This window comes from Bubalus bubalis, chromosome 7, assembly GCF_019923935.1.
Source record: "Bubalus bubalis isolate 160015118507 breed Murrah chromosome 7, NDDB_SH_1, whole genome shotgun sequence".
NCBI classification, from domain to species: Eukaryota; Metazoa; Chordata; class Mammalia; order Artiodactyla; family Bovidae; genus Bubalus; species Bubalus bubalis.
Window position 1 is genome coordinate 27,017,646 of NC_059163.1, and position 18,668 is coordinate 27,036,313.

Sequence of the window (18,668 nt, forward strand, 5' to 3'; positions counted from 1 at the left end):
TCTCCCAAGCCCTGAGTTGCACCCTCTGCCTAGTTTCCAAAAACAAACCATTAGAGTCTAAGAATGTAGGAGATAATGTTCCCTAAAGGAAAAATATACTATGAGTAAAAAGACTTTATTATGGTGCCACCTAGTCTGAGACAGCACTGGACATGCCACTTCCCCTTGTATTGAGACATAGGGAGATCAAGAAATAGAGACATAGAGACAAAGAGGAAATGGCAAATGTTGGAGGTTATAAGTAGTTATTGGGAATTTATTATTTTACTGTTATTTTTTAATAAGTGATATTTTATTTTCATTTGAATGGCTAAGAAAATTTGCTTCATAGTATTTAACAAAGATGACTTTTAAGAGTTATTATTCCTATGTTTGTTTCCCTAGTATTTGACATTGTGCAGCAAAGAAATGGTTATGGAGAAGCCCAGTCCGCTGCTTGTAGGGCGGGAGTTTGTGAGGCAATATTATACTTTGCTGAATAAAGCTCCAGAATATTTACACAGGTAAATTTTAATTGGATTATTTACTATTTTTATTTACTTTTATTTTCTTGAATATGACTACATATAAATTTTGTCTTTCCTGTCTCCTCGTGTCCTGACAAGTATCTTTACAAAGCTCATGCAATATTTTAACAAACTGATGGCATAAAACCCATCTTTTTCAAGTTTCTTCCTTGAATGAAATCTACAGTAAGAAAAACACTTATCAGATCCCATTATATAACACATTCACATCTGTATACCCACTTACACATACACAATTACATAGTCTGGTAGTCTGTGTTTCTTTCTTTCTTTTTTAAACTGCAGACTTTACCAACTAATGGGTTCTAGTCTTGATGGAAATCACAGGTTAAGTTGTTTCGTTTGTTTTTTGTGTGGTTTTTAAAAGTTCTCTGTAGGAAATGAATCAGTTAATTGATTTCATTTGTGAAAATTCCTTCAGATTGATTCACAAGAGAATATTCCTTTGTGAGGTGGCAACAGTAGCCTTGTTTACTAGTTTGGCAAGACATGTATAAGCTTACTTTTTTCTGGAGATTGAAATGAAATTGATTTATATTATGAGTAGTATTTATAATTTTTGTTCTACCTGTTGTATTTTTTAGTAGGTCAAAGATAAGTGAGACCTTTGTAAAGATTAGGCTGTGCCAGCGTTTGTTGTAGAACACACTAGCCAGATGTGTACTTCAGCGTACTTAAGGAGAAGTACCTCATTGCTGCTTCGTATGGGAAAAAATGTTAAAGGACTTTTCTCTTTTATATATAGGTTCTCTTTATAAATGTGCTGGGCATTGTGCCCTGCCATGGTTAAGCATGTGTGTAATATTCCCTATGTTATTCCAGGAGACATTTTTAGATAACTAACACTGCCCCCCCCCCCGCCCCCCAGAAGAATCAGTATCTGTACATTTTTCTGATTGTAAAAATAAAAACATTCCCGTTGACAGTATATGTGAGTTTGAGGGAGAATGGAATTATTAAGGCTTTTTATTATCTGAAATTTTGTCTTCACAGTGTAGGTATTAGCATTTTTAACTTTTCCTTTTTATAACAAGGAAAAACAAGACTCTCTACCATAATTTCAGGTAATAGCACAGACTTCTGTTTTATACTTAGCTTGTATAGCAGACTTCCCTATTAATAAAAAATTTAAGTTTGTTTAAAATTTTTCAGTTACACGGTAGTGCATATCCTTCCTTATACGTGCATTTTTGGGCATCTTTCTAGTTGTTTCCTTAGGATAACTTCCTAGAAATAAAACTGTTAAATCAAAGATATGATTTTCTCTAAAGCTTTTCTTAATGCACACTTAACAGCCAAATTGTCCAAATGATAACTGTATACATGCTTGCCAGTAGTACATGGGAGAGAACAGTGTAAACATAAAAAAAAATATGGGTAGTGGTTAAAAGCATGGGCTCTGGAGCCAGCTGCTCTGACTTGATAGGTGTGTAACATTTGAGGAGTTAATTTAACCTCTTCTGAACTTCATTTTGTTCATTTAGATAACAGCACTTAGGTTAGTCCTGAGGTTGTTAGACTAGAATGAATCAATACATGGGTAGTGCACTGAGAAAGTTGTTTGTCATAGAGGAAGTCTTCCATGTTTTATTGCAGTAGGAGCTGAGTTCTCTTTATGAAAAAATTAATTTTGCATATTTGATAACCTTAATTTAGGAAGATCTCCTAGTTGCTTTATGTTAATACCAGAGAAACACTAATTTATCATGTGCTTAAGAGCAGTATAAAAATATTGAGAAATTAGATGCTAAAATAATATATATATATTAAACTTGATCTCTGAATTACTTCAATTAATTTAAATCTAAACTTTTAACCTTAGCCTTTGGAATTAGTAGTCATTTGGAACTCTTAGTAGAATGAATGTTAAATAGTATCTGATTCCAAATAGATCTAAAGAACTGAGTTTTTATATTTGACAAAAATGGGTAAATAAATAGCAGCATCAGTATTTAGAATATATTTTGAATGTCTCATTTTCCCACTTAACAGCATATAGATAACAGTAAGATGAGAATAGCTAAAGACAGCATAACTAATAGCCAGGCACACTAAGAATTTTATGTCATTGCTCATTTAATCCTTATAATAACTCTGTGGAGAAGTTACTCTTGTTCCAAGTTACCAAGGAAAGTGAACTTGAAGACTGTAAGTCTCAAGGTTACACAGCTGATGAGTGACAGAGCTAGACCTGGAAACTAGCTTTGGTTAATACCAGGACTCTACTCCCTCTTAGACTTCTTTCTCTTCATAACTTAATGTTAATCATTATCAATGCTTTTTCAGGTTTTATGGCAGGAATTCTTCTTATGTTCATGGTGGTGTAGATGCTAGTGGAAAGCCCCAGGAGGCTGTCTATGGCCAAAATGTAAGTGTCAATTTCATATACGTTTAAGATTATTTTAACTTATTTAAACTTTAACTTGTTTAAGTTAAGATTATTTTATTTAAGTTAGAGAGTTGGAAAATAGCCTTCTTGTGCCCATGGATTTCTTCTTAAGTGTGATCAGTTAGCTGTGCTAAAATTTATGTTGCAATACTTGTCAAATGTACTTTGAGTTCTTATAAACATTGATTTTGTAGGAAGCACAGTATTAACATTGGCATGGGTACAAAAGAGAAAATGGGACATTTTTATATCACTGGTGTATTTTATACCTGAAACAGTTGAGACAGTGTATAACATTTATAGAAATGTGGGCTAAACCTTATGTTACAGGAATGAGTAGAAATATATTCCTTATGACTTTGTAGAGGATGTGGGATTTCAGCTAGTCTCTGAATTATAGGATTGGCCTTACCAAACAAGAGGAAATTGGAAGAAAAAATGCAGACAGCAGTAAAGTAAAACCACGTGTGAGGTCATGTAGTAGTCAACATAGTTTATGGAGCATGGGTCTTTCAGTAATCCATAGCATGGTGGAATGGATTCAAATGAGGCAGAGAGATTAAGTAGTTAGTATTCTAGAGTTGTGAGGAAATTGGTGGAAGTCTGTAGTATTGAATTAGGTAACTTAGTATTAAAAAGGTAATGCAATATCATGAGTTTGTATTTCCTCTCTACCTTCTCCTAATAAAGGATATACACCACAAAGTATTATCTCTGAACTTCAGCGAATGTCATACTAAAATTCGTCATGTGGATGCTCATGCAACCTTGAGTGATGGAGTAGTGGTCCAGGTCATGGGTTTACTGTCTAACAGTGGACAACCAGAGAGGAAGTTTATGCAAACCTTTGTTCTGGCTCCTGAAGTAAGTTTTCATTTCAATTAATTTTCATTTATGTGATTTCATTTTGCAGTTAACTAGTTGCTTGAAGTGGCTAGAGTTTCCTCTTACAGGTATAGGTATGCATGTAGCTGTTTTTGAGAAATCTATGTTGGACCTGTTCGTTTATTTGAACTTTCTGTGCTTTGACTATTTAGCAGAAAAAATGAGATCCTGATACAGATGTGCAAACAGATGATTAAGATTACAGAACTAATATTAAAAGTATGTTATTTAATAGTTTGAAAGTAGTCATTTCTTGAGTTTAGGTATTCTGTGATTTTCTTTATATTAACATTATAGCATGTTCAGCTTTGGAAAATTATATTCAGTATATATTATTTCTGTATTAAAATAAAAACTTTATTCTCTTTATGTCATACCACGTTTATGGGTATTTATGGAGTATTTGGGTGTTTTTTTTAATAGGGATCTGTTCCAAATAAGTTTTATGTTCACAATGATATGTTTCGTTATGAAGATGAAGTATTTGGTGATTCTGAACCAGAACTTGATGAAGGTGAGGTTACTTTTAAGATACAAGGCTTTTGTTGGTATCAGTACTGTTTAATGACATGTAAAGTGTGAAACTTACAGAAATTTGACTCTGTAAACTGAGTCAAAGCCCCTTTGCTCCTTTTTGTTCTTTTTTTTTGCTTGTTTAAAAAACAGATGTTCTTTATATAAAATTCATACACAGAAAGTGGAAAAAAATCTCCCTCAATGTCATTCTCTATAGATAACCAAGAATTTGGTGCCTACTACAGAATTTTGTTGTATTCTATACCGACTGATACTTTCCTAAAAGTGGAAGTAGCTGATTCAAAGCTAGGCCTTTTTTTCATCTAATGTATCTTTGTTAGCTGTGGATATTTTTTTGTCTATACCATAATTATTTAATCTTCTATTGATATACATCAGCTTGTTTCTGATTCTCTGTCATTATTGCTTCATTGAATTAATGTGGCAAAGGAAACTGAGTTATGACTTTAAGACCATTTTTTCTGGGAACTTTCCTGGTGGTCCAGTAACTAAGACCCCTCACTCCCAATGCTGGGGGCCCGGATTTGATCTCTGGTCAGGGAACTAGAACCCACATGCTACAACTAAGATACGGCACAGCCAAATAAATAATATTAAACCAAAAAAAAAAGACCATTTTTTCCTACCCTTTCCTTTTCTTACTAATAGATCTTTTTAAAAAATAGCGTAATTCCAAACTTCATCTTGTTTGCTCTTTTTTAAGAGAACAAGGAATATTAAGTGCCTTTGTACTTTCAAGAAATATGCTATTTTTAAACTATTTTATGATTTGTTTGAACATTAAAAATATATATATGAAATTGTGTATTAAGCTTCTTAAAAAAAGATGTGGTGTATTTTGTGTTGTCAGAATCAGAAGATGAAGTAGAGGAAGAACAAGAGGAAAGACAACCGTCTCCAGAACCTGTGCAGGAGAATGCTAACAGTGGTTACTATGAAGCTCACCCTGTGACGTAAGAATAGTGCTTGCAAGGCCAAATTTGGCCTAAACTATTCATGTCATGTAGTTGCAAGTGGTTTTTGTTCCTAGAATTGTTGCTGAAAGTAAATTCTTGATAAAGCTGTGTAGCCAGTGTCTGAGTATTTACCATGTATATGCAAGAAATTTGGAAAGCATTCTTAAAACGTTTAATTCAAAAATTGAACATTGTTTGGCCTAAAACTAATCACTTGCTAATAATGTGTACTGTTAGGGACAACACAAAGTAGGCATTTTATTTTTTAAATAATGGGTTTTCCTTATTTCTTATTATTTCCTTATTTCCTAATAGTTAGTGCTAAAGTAAACATGTTGAATAATCCAGTTTTTACGTTTAGGTTAAATGCTGCTTGAGAGTAGTGTTCCTTCTGCCTTCCGGTTTTTAGTGAACTTTGTGTATTATTACTTGTTCTGCCCATTAATTAGAGAAATGCTGAATTTTCTCCTATTTGAGTTGATCATTTCACTCCTACTGAAAAGGGAACGAAATGTTTTGTTGTAGTAATGGCATAGAGGAGCCTTTAGAAGAATCCTCGCATGAACCTGAACCTGAGCCCGAATCTGAAACAAAGACTGAAGAGCTGAAACCGCCAGTGGAGGAGAAGAACTTGGAAGAGTTAGAGGAGAAGTCTGCTTCTCCTCCGCCTGCTGAGCCTGTTTCTCTGCCACAGGAACCACCAAAGGTTAGATTAGAGGAACTCTTTAGACCCATAACATCACGCTTTCATACGGTGCCATTAATGAAGCATGACCTTTGTTCTGTTGTGTTAATTGCTGAATAGTAAACTATGCTTTTTTATGTGTATGAAAGAAGCTGTGGGTTTTTTTGGTAATTCTGAGGAAATCGTACTTCACCCCCTAAAAAACACCCCTCAGAATAAAATTTAAGATTGATTCTTATCTGTGTGCAGTGTTTAGTACCATACATGAAATTATTCGAGTCCATGTAATAAAGCCGAGAGTTGCTCTTCCATTCTGTATTAAGTCCTCTACACACGGATGCAAACAGGAGTCATGCAGTTTCCCAACTTAAAACAAATTGGCCTATTGTTAAAACAAGTGATACGTGTGCTATTTCTGGTTTAAATGGGAACAATTTCCTTACTACACCAAACTGTCTTGGAAAGATGAGTGATACCCATAGTGTTTCGTTTAAACCTACCTAAAACATCTTCTATCTTTCTGTTAAGTAGGTATATTTGGGTAGTGAGAGGAGGAGATTGCTTGTTCTATTTGTGAATGTCTGTTAAAGTTTCCAGCTAGTACTTTCTTCTTTCCTGTCCTTCCTCTCTCCCCTTAGCGCCATCACAACACCTTATCTTCCCCCCAAAAGGGGAAATAAATTGATTCTATTAGGTTCTTATTTTTCTAGCATGTGTAGTTGTTAGTGGTTTTGCTTGCCACTTGCTCATCTACTTAGAGTATATAGGAACTTGCTTGTGGATTTATTTAGTAGTTCAGACGGTCATAATCTTGCATAATGAGATTTTGAAACCTGGCACATAGACTGGCATGTGTGTGTGTGCCTTTCTTTTTAGGAGTCCTCCAATATAGAGCAATAGTTTAGAAATGAAAAGAAAATATATATTTGGAAGTTTCCCTATAGGAATGTTGGTGGTTTTCCATGATTAGTAGTCTAGGTTTGTTGCATTTCCTGCAGGCTTTCTCCTGGGCTTCAGTGACCAGTAAAAACCTGCCTCCTAGTGGCACTGTTTCTTCCTCTGGAATTCCACCCCATGTTAAAGCACCAGTCTCACAGGTAACCAATCTGTGAACACATTGGATTGTATCCTTGTTACATTGCCAATTGCTTATCTTTTTCATACTTTTTAAAATGAGTCAATCAGAAATTATGGATTAAATATACAAAAAAATTGTATTAAATGTCAGTTGCACCCACTTTAAATGCCAGATCTCCATTCATCATCTACATAGGTGGTATTTGGGGTATGGGTGTGTGAAATACAGATTTAGTTAGTTCTAACAATATATATTGTCATTTAAAAGCCTTCTTAAAATAACCAAAAAACTCCTTTTTATAAGTTTAAAATATCATTTAGAAAAAATATTTTAGGGAAGAAATTTGAAAGCCACAGAGTAGTATGGCATTATAAAGAATCATTGTTATTTTTTTTTTAAACAGAAAACTGAAAAAAAAAAAAAAAAAAAGCACTGCCTAAGCTCTCAGTCTGTAAGTGGTTCATACTGTTTAATTGAAGCCTGTACCAACTTATGACTGTAGTGTTTACCTTAACTGATCATTCTAGTATTCTGCCTTTTGTCTGTTTGTCATCTTACCCACCTCAGAGCTTTCAAAAACATTGGAAAATAAAGACACTGGCTACCTAATGTGTTCATTAGATATACTTTAGAGTTAACCAAATTCTAAAGTAAATAGGCACAGTTAATGGGTGTCCAGTACTTCTCCTACATTTTGAGTCAAGCTTCATTCCGGTATAAAATTTACATGTAAAATGGTTAGTGCACATAAAATTGTGTTTATACACCTCTTTCTGTGTTCTAAACATTGAAAGTGTGAGATTTCAAAAGTAGCTAGGAATTAGGCAGTCTGCTTGGTGTTGGTACACATAATTAGCTGTGTAATAGAATACATGGCCTTGTGGTAGCTTTTCTTTTTTTTTCCAGCTAGATATTCAGGAAATACTGAGTAATTACCTCAGATCACAAACTAGAAGTCTGTCTTAATGAATAAAATTATTTTGCCAAGCACTGATTGTAGTTTTCTACCCATCTGAAGACTCAATAAGTGATTTTCTGAATTTTATTTTGGAATTCTTGATTTCTTACCAGATTTGTGTTTGGAATCTTTTGAATTATTAGAATCTATTGAATTTCAGAGAGTTGGCTACATTTATTTTAAACTTAGCGCTAGTTAAAAGTTAGAGTAACTAATTCCTATTACGCCTTAGTATGGCACCACACATTGTGCAAAGTACTTATTTATTCTTACCTAATCCCTACAACCACCTTGTGAGAATGGTTACTATTATTCCTGTTTCACAGACAAGTAAATTGAGACCTCAAGTACTTCACCTAAGGTCAGACAGCTATATAAATAAAATAACAGGGCTTCAAATTCATGCAGTTGGATACCCATGTAAGCCTGTAGGTTTCTTCAGCCCTTGGAGGGCAATGTATCTCTGTTTACATCAAAGAAGAGTGTTTACATCAAGAAGAGGAGTGTTTACATCAAAGAAGAGGAGTGCTGTATCTTAAGTCATGTCTATATATTACATTATATTAGATCCTAGCCTCTTGTCTAGAGAAATAAAATTTTAAGGAAAAAAAAAAAAGGGTAAGAGACTGGATTGTGTTTTAATAACCTATCCCCTTATTAAGACAAAATTTTAAACATTTATAATTTAAACTTTAAAATAAGTTTCTGATCTCCTTAAGCTGTATAAGAATGGATTCATAATTGTTTTCCTTTTGATTTAATAAACCATTCAGTTTTATTTTGTCACTTTGGTATAGTATCCATTTCCTTAACACTTTGAGCATAGATTATTAATAAAAGGCTTTCCCAGGTGGTGCTAGTAGTAAAGAACCCGCCTGCCAAGGCAGGAGACATAAGAGACATGGGTTCAATCCCTGGGTCAGGAAGATCCCATGGAGGAGGAAATGGCAACCCACTCCAGTATTCTTGCCTGGAGAATGCCCTGGACAGAGGAGCCTGATGGGTTCCAGTCCATGGGGTTGCAAAGAGTCAGAAATGGCTGAAGCGACTTAGCACACATTAATAAAAGGAGAATTAAATGTAATTCCAAAGCATTGGTAGGCATTAATTTAGAAGTAGTTAAGTTATTTTCTTGGTAGATTTGTTGGAAGTTGATCATTTCATTTAAATAGCTTTTGTTTGGTTGAAGTTGTGGTTTTACCTACTGTTACTGAGTTGATTTGATGGTTTCATTTTTATTTCATATTCTGTTTGCTTTCATTTGTGGAATTTGTCATGTGAGCACACTTTCTGGTGGCATGGAATTAATTTTCAGGCCCTGAAGGTTGTATATGGTTGTCTTAGTTACTTTATCTCCTTGGAGCAAGAACTTTTCATGAAATTAGTCCTGAAGAATTGTAAGTGCACAGCTGGCTTAGTTGACATATATTGAAAGAAATATTGATAATTTTTTTTTGTTTCATATTTTTCTTGAACTGACATCAAGTATCTAAAAAGTTGCTAAATTCATGTATGGGTTATTTGTAAGATATTGGAACTTACTTAAACTTGTGTTTTTAATATTAAATCCTTAAAGGATAATAAGAACTTTTTTGTTTTGCTACTTGTAGTTATTTTTGTTTCAGTAATCTTTTGAAAAGAATCTGAATCGGTCAGCTAGAATTCTTTTTCTTGGATTGAATGAATTGAGGTTTTTCTAGATATTTAAATTAAAAAGTGTGATTTTCTATTTTTGTTCCTTAAGTACTAGCTTCATCAAACTTTAGAAAATATCTGTTCTTTAATAAGGTTTTTTTATTCATACTGTTGAAGTTGTGCTTTTAGGCCCTGCCCTCCTCAGTTGAAATTTCTAAATAACTTGCCTTTTCCAGGCATCATATCCTCAAATTATTATGTAGTCTTAAATTCTAAATACAGATAGCAGTGGTCTCAGGGCTGTAATGTTGGTTCCCTTGTCAGGCTAGAACATTCCTCTACATGTTTTGAATTAGAGAACCAAATATAATTTAATTTTAAATGAACCATTAGTTACTGAACATCTGTGTTTAATAACACTGTACTTGGTACTTTTTCTGGTGTAGAAATAAGATATGGGCCTTGTAGGAATAAATACACATAAATAATTTAAATACCTGAAAGAGTTAGACATTGAAAATTTTTTTTTAGCTAAAAATTCTAGAACATGGGAAGCAATTTCATTTTGAGAGAAGTAGGAAATCTAGAAGAAAAATAACTGAGTGAGACAGGCAAATTTATTAAAGACTGCTAGGATAGGAGATAATACACCTTTTGGTTACAGTGGGTGAAACTATAAATTGTTTTTGGAAAAAACATAGCGCTTTGTATCAAAATTTGTCCTTGCAAATCATAGTATCCCAGTTATATAAATTATGAAAGAGTTTGAGCCACTCTTGGGCTGAGGTACTCAGAAGTGGTCAGCCATAAAGACAGCTAGTTTTCTGACTTGAAGACACATTCTCCATATTCCTGCTGAGTGTTTTCAGCATTCTTTGAAGGTGCATATGTTTTCTCTCTTCCTTGGACCATAAATATTTGGGCAATAGACTGCCTGAAGAATTTGGAAATACTGAAAATGCCATGTATGAAGGAAAAGGTAATAGATGTAGATGTCATTTTATGTTTTTAACATAGTTATTTAATTACATGTATTTAATTTAGCAGTTAGCAGAAACTTTTGGAGGGTAACTTAAAATGATCTATTACTTCTTCTACCACCTTCAAGAAACAGTTGAGAAACATTGTTGGGGTCAGTCCTTAAATGCATACCTCTCTCATAAGGAAGAATAACAGGGAGCTAAAGGACTTCTGTGACTGTTTGAGATGCTATAAACACGTTCCTATATTGTTTTTTGTGTGCATCTTAACTTTAAGGTAGTATTTTTAGGTGCCAGAGTATACTAAATTTTATATTTTGAATTACCAAAATATTGATTTAAAAAAATTATTCATGATGTGGAGTTTATATAAGCACTAAATTTTGAAGGGCAGCAAACTAGATAATTAGAAGTATGTATCATATTTTTGTCTTCCAAAGATAAAGACGGCTTTTTATTTTGTATATGTATTTACATGAAATGGCTCATCTTGCATTTTTTTACTTTCGTAGCAGTATCTGTCTCAATGTGGATGTAACTTTATTGAAAAAATATGGTTGTAAAAAACAGCTTATTATGAATTATAAGCTAGAGTGAGAAAACAAAATTTACCCTACAGTCCTAGATTGGTACAGAATATCTTTATAAAAATTTATGTTTTACATATATAGGACATACACTAAAAAATATTCTAGACTTAAAATTACCATAATGCCTGCTGGTGACTTGGTTGTTGCTTTAGTTTGGTTGTTTTTCTCCTGTGGAATGTGTTTCTTTATAATGTGTTTTTTTCCCTTGTATTTTAGCCGAGAGTGGAAGCTAAACCAGAAGTTCAATCTCAGCCACCTCGTGTGCGTGAACAACGACCTAGAGAACGACCTGGTTTCCCTCCTAGAGGACCAAGACCAGGTGAGTCAGCCCCTCCTTTGATCTTCAGCAGTTAGCAGTTGAAAAGTTAGGGAAAACTGAACTGAAAAAAAATTTTTTTTAATTATAATGTATTTTATATGCAAATCCTTTTAGTACCAAGTTGCTTAAAGGCTAAAGTAATCTGATATATATACAGCCTGGGTAAAACAACTTTGAGGGGGAAATTAGTTGACATGCCATAGAGACATGTATTTTGAAAATAATAGAATTTTGAGACACATTTTCTTTGGTTATTGTCACTGGTTCTAAGAATTCAAAACCGAGCTGCCAATAACCTACTCTCTTACTTAGCACTCTTATCTCTTCACAGATAAACAATAAGCACACCCTGATTCTTCTTATTTTGATTGTCTTAGGTATTAAGTAAGTTGCCATGATTTTTGACTTGTTTCCATTGTTAGCTAATATACATAGAACCTCTATTTGAATTGTAGAAATATGTTTAGATTGCTTTTTGGAGGAAGTGGGAGATAGTACACATCATATTTAGAAAATACACTTTTTTAATAAAAGTGTGTTATTGAACCAGGAGTTATGGGAGCTGGGATTTATCCCAGCCTTGTCACTGAGTTTATGATCTTGGGTAAGACCCTTAAATTGTGACATTCTCTTAAACCATTCAGTTACTACACAAATTTTTTCTGTGTGATGCCTTTTCTTTATATGCCTCTTTCTGTTCCTTGTGTTAGTGGGAGGATCATATAAGATTTTATATATGTATATATGAACACCCTAAGGTGTATAAAAGGTTATATAAATGACATTATTGCTGTTAAATTTACTGATTTGGCTATAATTTTATACAACAATCTTTTATACAACATTACTTTGTGAACTGTAAAGTACTAAACAAATATTTAGTACAAACACATCTCACTATCTAAAATCAGTTTGGTGCCTGGGTGATTGCAAGAGTTTGGTTAAGGAGAAATACTTGTACTTCTGATACTTGGCTTTCACATGATCAGACCAGTAGATCTCTAAGAAGGAACTTTAGCAGTCTAGTCAGTACCCTCGGTTAACACTTCAGTGTCATGTTGTTTTCTAACTAACCTACTAATAATAGGCAGTTCCACAACTCAAAGGAGCTTATTATCTTATTAAACTAAAACAAGAATATCAAGTGTTAGGGTTTTTAACTTTCGTTGCTTTGAACTAATTTTTATTATATGACATTGTAAGCTTTAATATCTGCTCTGTTCCTCTTCTCAGGCAGAGGAGATATTGAACAGAATGAATCTGACAACCGTAGAATAATTCGCTATCCAGATAGTCATCAACTCTTTGTTGGTAACTTGCCACATGATATTGATGAAAATGAACTAAAAGAGTTCTTCATGAGTAAGTGGTTTACTTTGCTTTATGGTAAAATTAAGCAGGAGGCGAAGAGAATTTTTTTTCTAATCATAAGACTTATTCTCCTTGACTTTTATTTCAGAGAAAGCATTCTGTTGTTATAATCAGGATTTTCACATAACATTATATTCCAGATTATTGACGGTAATGCCAGATGTTTTTGACAACTATTTTGATTTGCTGTAGTTTCTAGAGTTTTTAAAAAAAAATTTTTTTTAGACTTTTCTTCCCCTTTATTAGTTACCCATTTTTATTTTAAACTTTTTATCTTGTATTGGGGTGTAGCCAATTAACAATGTGATAGTTTCAGGTGAACAGTGAAGGAACTCAGCCATCCATACACATGTATCCATTCTCACTCAAGCTCCTTTCCCATCCCGGCTGCCACATGACATTGAGCAGAGTTCCATGTAACTATACAGTAGGTCCTTACTGGTTATCCATTTTAAATATAGCAGCATGTACATGTTGATCCCAGACTCCTTTAACTGTCCCTTCCCTTTTATCTGCTCCCCCCGCCCCGCCATCGTAAGTTCGTTCTCTATGAGTCTGTTTCTGTTTCATAAGTAAGTTCATTTGTGTCATTTCTTTTTAGATTCCATGTATTATGTCATATGATATTTCTCCTTCTCAGTCTGACTTAACTTCACTCAGTATGGCAATCTCTAGGTCCACCCATGTTCCTGTAGATGGAATTATTTCATTCTTTTTAATGGCTTAGTATAGTATTCTATTGTATATATGTTCTACACTGAGGAGAGATTTCATAATACGATTTTTAAAAAAACATTTACCTTTGTACATAGTGTGTATATCTCTAGGTACCAGCCACCTTTAATTGGTCAGGAGTATAAGGTTATATCAGATGTTTCCCAGTGACTATACTTAGTGGTGATTGACCTGGTTCTATAGAGGTTAGAAGAGAGAGCTGGGTGAATCAGTCTTAAATTTGGAAATGGGATTCATCTGGCAAATACAAATCTAATATAGAAAATAAAATTGTCTCTCTAAAATGTGTAGGCAACTTTTCCTTTTGAATGGACTGATAAAGATGCAGGACAACAGAATAGGCTAGTTGTTGGCATCTTAAGTGAATGACCTGTAAGAGTGAAAGTATCTTAATGTGCACTGGCTATAGCAGCTTGCAAGTTGTGTTTTGAAATGGATCAGGAGAATGAGGTATTTCATTCTGAACAGTTAAAGTTACAAAATATTCTGTTAAAATATTTTATTTTATCCTTTGTGTAATGTATATTTTCACAGGTTTTGGAAATGTTGTGGAACTTCGTATCAATACCAAGGGTGTTGGGGGAAAGCTTCCAAATTTTGGTTTTGTGGTTTTTGATGACTCTGAACCAGTTCAGAGAATCTTAATTGCAAAAGTAAGTGACTTACATGGCATGATTGAATACCTTCTTATTCCTGTTGTATTTAATGTGCATTAGTCTTTTTTAAATGGTACAGTTAAAAATAGTTTACTATGAACTAGTATTTATACAAAGAATAAAGATGTGTCAGTAGTTTTAAAATTTGAGGTATGGGTCATTTTAACATAAATTTGTTTCATTATTTACTCTGGTAAAGAAAGTCAGATATTGAGAATAGATTGCATATTGAGAATTTTGAAAGTTTTTTTTGTCTTTTAGGATTTTCTTACTTATGTAAGAAAGTAAGAAAATCACTATTTCTTACACCACTATTACTGTCTAACCTGCCCATGTACATTTTTTTTCTTCCTTTCTAAAGCCAATTATGTTTCGAGGGGAAGTACGTTTAAATGTGGAAGAGAAAAAGACAAGAGCTGCCAGAGAGCGAGAAACTCGAGGTGGTGGTGATGATCGCCGGGATATTAGGCGCAGTGATCGAGGTCCTGGTGGTCCCCGGGGAATAGTGGGCGGTGGAATGATGCGCGACCGGGACGGAAGAGGACCCCCTCCGAGAGGTGGCATGGCACAGAAACTTGGCTCTGGGAGAGGAGCCGGGCAGATGGAAGGCCGCTTCACAGGACAGCGTCGCTGAGGCTCCACTGTTGGCAGAGTCTTGGCAGTGGTACATTATTCATCGTGTTTGCATTCTTGTTAATTTTTTTTTTGGCTTTGGAATGTGACACAGCCTTTTTGATCATTTCTTTGATGTGAAAAGCATCTTTCGGTTATCAGTTAAATTGAGGTGGACATTATTTCCCCAATTTTACAACAAGATTTGCATTGTTAATTTATAAATCTAGACTTGGAGAATTAAGGACTGAGAAATGACCATATCTTAAACTGTCTACAACAAAATGAACTTAAAAGGACATGCCCAACTGAATTCAGGTCCTTTGAGTCAAAAAAATCCTCTGCTGCACATTTTGTTTAAGTGTTACTGTTTCTGCCTATTATTGTTGGAAACACAAATAGTGCAATTTGTGCAATTGGAGAATCTTGCCTTTTTTTCTTGGCTCCCCCCAAAAATACAAACCAACAGAAACTTGTTATGCGCTCATCAGAATGCACTAATGGGTACTCTGAACTCATTAACCTTGACATCTGCAACAGGAGGCAACAGGGGAAAAAAATCTTTCATCTTTTTTTCCAGTAGAGCATAGTTTGTGAAATGATGAGGGCATTTTTACCTGCTTGCTGTGACCAGCGTGTGTACACATAAACCTTAACAAGACTACAAGTATATTCCAGAAGGAAGTCATTTAGTTATGAACTAAATAACAAAGATCAGAACTTCAAATGCTATGGTCTTGAGTATTAGACCAGATTTAGTAGCTCCATATCTAAGGTTTTTTTCTACCTGCCCCTCTTCAGTACAGGGATGGCTGGCTGCTCAACACACTCCTCCTCCCCCTTTTCCTTTCTTTAAGCTGTGTACAGTGAAAATTGTCTTTACTGTATTTTTGTTCTCTGGTAATGTAATACGCATGATGGTGCCTTCTATTAATACATCATTCCAGTCTTGCTGGTAATTTTGTACAGTATAGTGTATAAATTGCTGTGCTGCAAAGCCAAACAGCTGCAAAATGTTGAGAAATCATTGAAGTATATAAAAATTGCAGTATCTTTAAAATCAGTAAAATTGACTACAATATTATTTACCTTGTTCTTGAGTTAACAACTTTGTGTTCTCTGTGGGAGGGAGTCTTGTGTGTTTGGGAGGGAGAGGGAAGGAGGAAGTCAGTTATTTGAGTCAAAGTCTCTTGTTGACTTTTCTCTTAACCTGAAGGTGAACGCTGAAGCGTATCACTTGAGAGGTGCTTGGAAAAGTCAGTCAACTTGATGTACATTTTTAGTGACCTTTTAAAAGCAGTCAGATTCCATAAATGGCACGTAAACCTGAAGTGAGGATACTGCAATTTTCAGAGAAAAGAACAGCAGCTCTTAAGTGTTTGCATTTTCTATTTGGGGGGGCAGGGAACTGTCATTCATTTTGCACAATTCTTAACCTGATGTCAGCACCCGAGTGGCTCTGAATTTAAGTCTGGGACGACATCTTTTATTTTTACATGAATCTCTAAACAATTCTGTGAGCAAAGTTTGTAGCTGCTGGATTATTGTCTGTCTTTATAGCAAGTTCCGGTAAACCACAAATATGACAAAGGATATCCGATTTTATGCTTGGAGTATTTGGTACCTACCAGTTTCTGATGTTTCAGGCCAGGAGTGGGGTAAACAAGTGTGACCACTTAAAGCTGCTTGTAGCATGGAAGACTTCTCCATTCTGTCTTAGTAAAAGCAAACAAAAAATGCACTTGACATAATAGCAAACTCTTTCTTAATTATGAAACTGTTTGCTATTTAGTAAACTAGCAAATGATGCACATATTTTGTTTTCCATGTACTGGGCAATGTAAGTAAAATTAAGCCTATCCCTCCCCCCCCCCCCTTGAATGAGGTCTTCCATGTTCGAGGAAAAGTCTTGCACTATTGGATATATTTTGGGGACACAGATTTCTCAGTTTCCATTTTGGGGGGCTTAAGGATTTTTTTTTTTCCTGTTTAAAATACATTTACGCTTTCTAATGTATAGTACTTGAAGTTCTTACAAGAAAATTACTTTTGAGTTTTGAAGCTTTTATTCAAACTGCTTTTAAATAAGTGGTTTCTTGTCAGTGTTTTTTTTTTTATATATATATATAGCATATTGTTCCTCTTTCATTTCTTTCTCCTCCTTCATTTGATATATATATATATAAAATTTTCAATCCAAGATATTGCCCTACCGCCCATGAAAACTGTTCTGGCACCAAAAGTAATGATAAATGTTAAGTGTAATAGAAAATTAAAGCAAAGAGCCATTCAGCTTCAGTCTTTACATACCATGAATAAAACATTAAAACATCACATGGAGAAGTTTACATGGTGATTGTTCACCTGCAGTACTGTGGACTTTTAACATTTTGTCCCCTTTTCAGTGAACCAGAGTAAAAATATTCATCTACCATAACTGTTATTTGCTGGGTTTTTTTATTGTTGTTGTTTGTTTTTATTTTTTGGATGGTAATATTCTATTCTATCCTTATGACACTATTGCAACCAAATTGGCTTTACCATCTTGGCTTTAGTAGGTATAGAAGACAATGGATTACCATCTTTATTGCTGTAATGTGTTAAGCATTATATGCTAGTAGTATCTAGTTTAATTGTTTCAGGTGGAAAGTATTCTTTGAGTTTCCATTTTGAATGTGTTTGGACTAAACAAACAATAAACTACTGATGTCTGCAGCATTTTATCTATGTCCCTAATTTAATCTATAGGTTTGTGTTCCGAAATATTTTCTCCCAGTTGCATTTCACACAACCTCAGTAAAATAAGGAATTGTTCTAAAATCAACTGATTATTATTTGTGAAATTTGATACATAAATTATTTAAGTAAGACTTGAACATAATTACTTGAACTGAGATAGATCCCAGTTCAGTTAGATAGCTGGTAAACAAGATAGAGAATGTTAGACCAGAATAATAAGTGGTGAGGAAGGTGAAAAGCAGACTACTAAACATTTATTTATTTGTTTTTAATAATCTTGGGTTTTCCAAAGGATTGCTACTTCATCTCAGAAGGAAAAGAGGATGGGAAGATCGAGGTGATCTGAAGTTATGGACATGACCAGTTCAGCAATTGGAACAAATTTATGAAGCTCTAAAAGAATATTAAAAGGGAAAAGAATCATTCAGTCATAGTTAACAAATATATTCTTCAAATGAAAAATAAAATCATAAGGCATATGTAATTTTAGAACTTGAGACTTTTACTTTGTTAACAGGGATAGTACAAGTGAATTTTTCCTGATATATTTATAACACTGTATGAAGATTCCGTAAATCAATCTTTACTAGATTGTACTGGAGAAAAGCTAGACTGTTATTCAAGTACTTTAAGGAAGTAAGACTTAAGATTTTTTAAGTGTCTATTAGGCTCACTTTCAATTATAATGTATAATAACATTTAATTTTATGGCTATGGAAAAACATTATTCAGAAGGGATAAAATGTATGTGCCATACTATATTGAAAACAAATTTGAAGAAGTAAAATATCATTTGGTCCAGGAAATATGGAACAAAATATTTGAAAGTTGAACCATACATGATGCTTCGTTTCAATTGTGTTATATAGTATAGTCTTTGTATCAAGTAAATGAAAATGTAATGAATAGATGTTCATATTTTTTCTTCAGGATAACTTGCTCATCATAATTTATATTTCAACTTCAGGTGAAGACTTGATTTTTTTTTTTTTTTTTTTTCCTTTTCAGTCTGCTTT

The 18,668-nt window shown here is 33.9% G+C and overlaps 1 protein-coding gene across 2 annotated transcripts; it reads left to right on the top strand.

Moving 5' to 3' along the window:
• The first annotated feature begins 384 nt into the window (after nucleotides 1-384).
• On the top strand, nucleotides 385-17,631 carry G3BP2 (G3BP stress granule assembly factor 2). Of its 2 annotated transcripts, XM_025289889.3 has the most exons (11): nucleotides 385-503; nucleotides 2,814-2,895; nucleotides 3,607-3,780; nucleotides 4,225-4,315; nucleotides 5,189-5,291; nucleotides 5,820-6,000; nucleotides 6,978-7,076; nucleotides 11,437-11,539; nucleotides 12,773-12,901; nucleotides 14,180-14,298; nucleotides 14,663-17,631. In XM_025289889.3, exons 1-11 carry the CDS (start codon nucleotides 409-411, stop codon nucleotides 14,933-14,935), a joined length of 1,449 nt encoding a protein of 482 aa, XP_025145674.1. In that variant the 5' UTR covers nucleotides 385-408; the 3' UTR covers nucleotides 14,936-17,631. The 2 variants fall into 2 exon arrangements, with proteins under 2 accessions (XP_025145674.1, XP_025145675.1); XM_025289890.3 differs by lacking the exon at nucleotides 6,978-7,076.
• Nucleotides 17,632-18,668: the final 1,037 nt, after the last annotated feature.

Bases quoted from the DNA above. Each gene is read 5' to 3' on its own strand.
- G3BP2 (XM_025289889.3), top strand. From the start codon at position 409: ATGGTTATGGAGAAGCCCAGTCCGCTGCTTGTAGGGCGGGAGTTTGTG. The intron at 4,316-5,188 runs GTGAGGTTACTT...TTGTGTTGTCAG, and splicing joins TGAACCAGAACTTGATGAAG to AATCAGAAGATGAAGTAGAG. The intron at 7,077-11,436 runs GTAACCAATCTG...CTTGTATTTTAG, and splicing joins TTAAAGCACCAGTCTCACAG to CCGAGAGTGGAAGCTAAACC.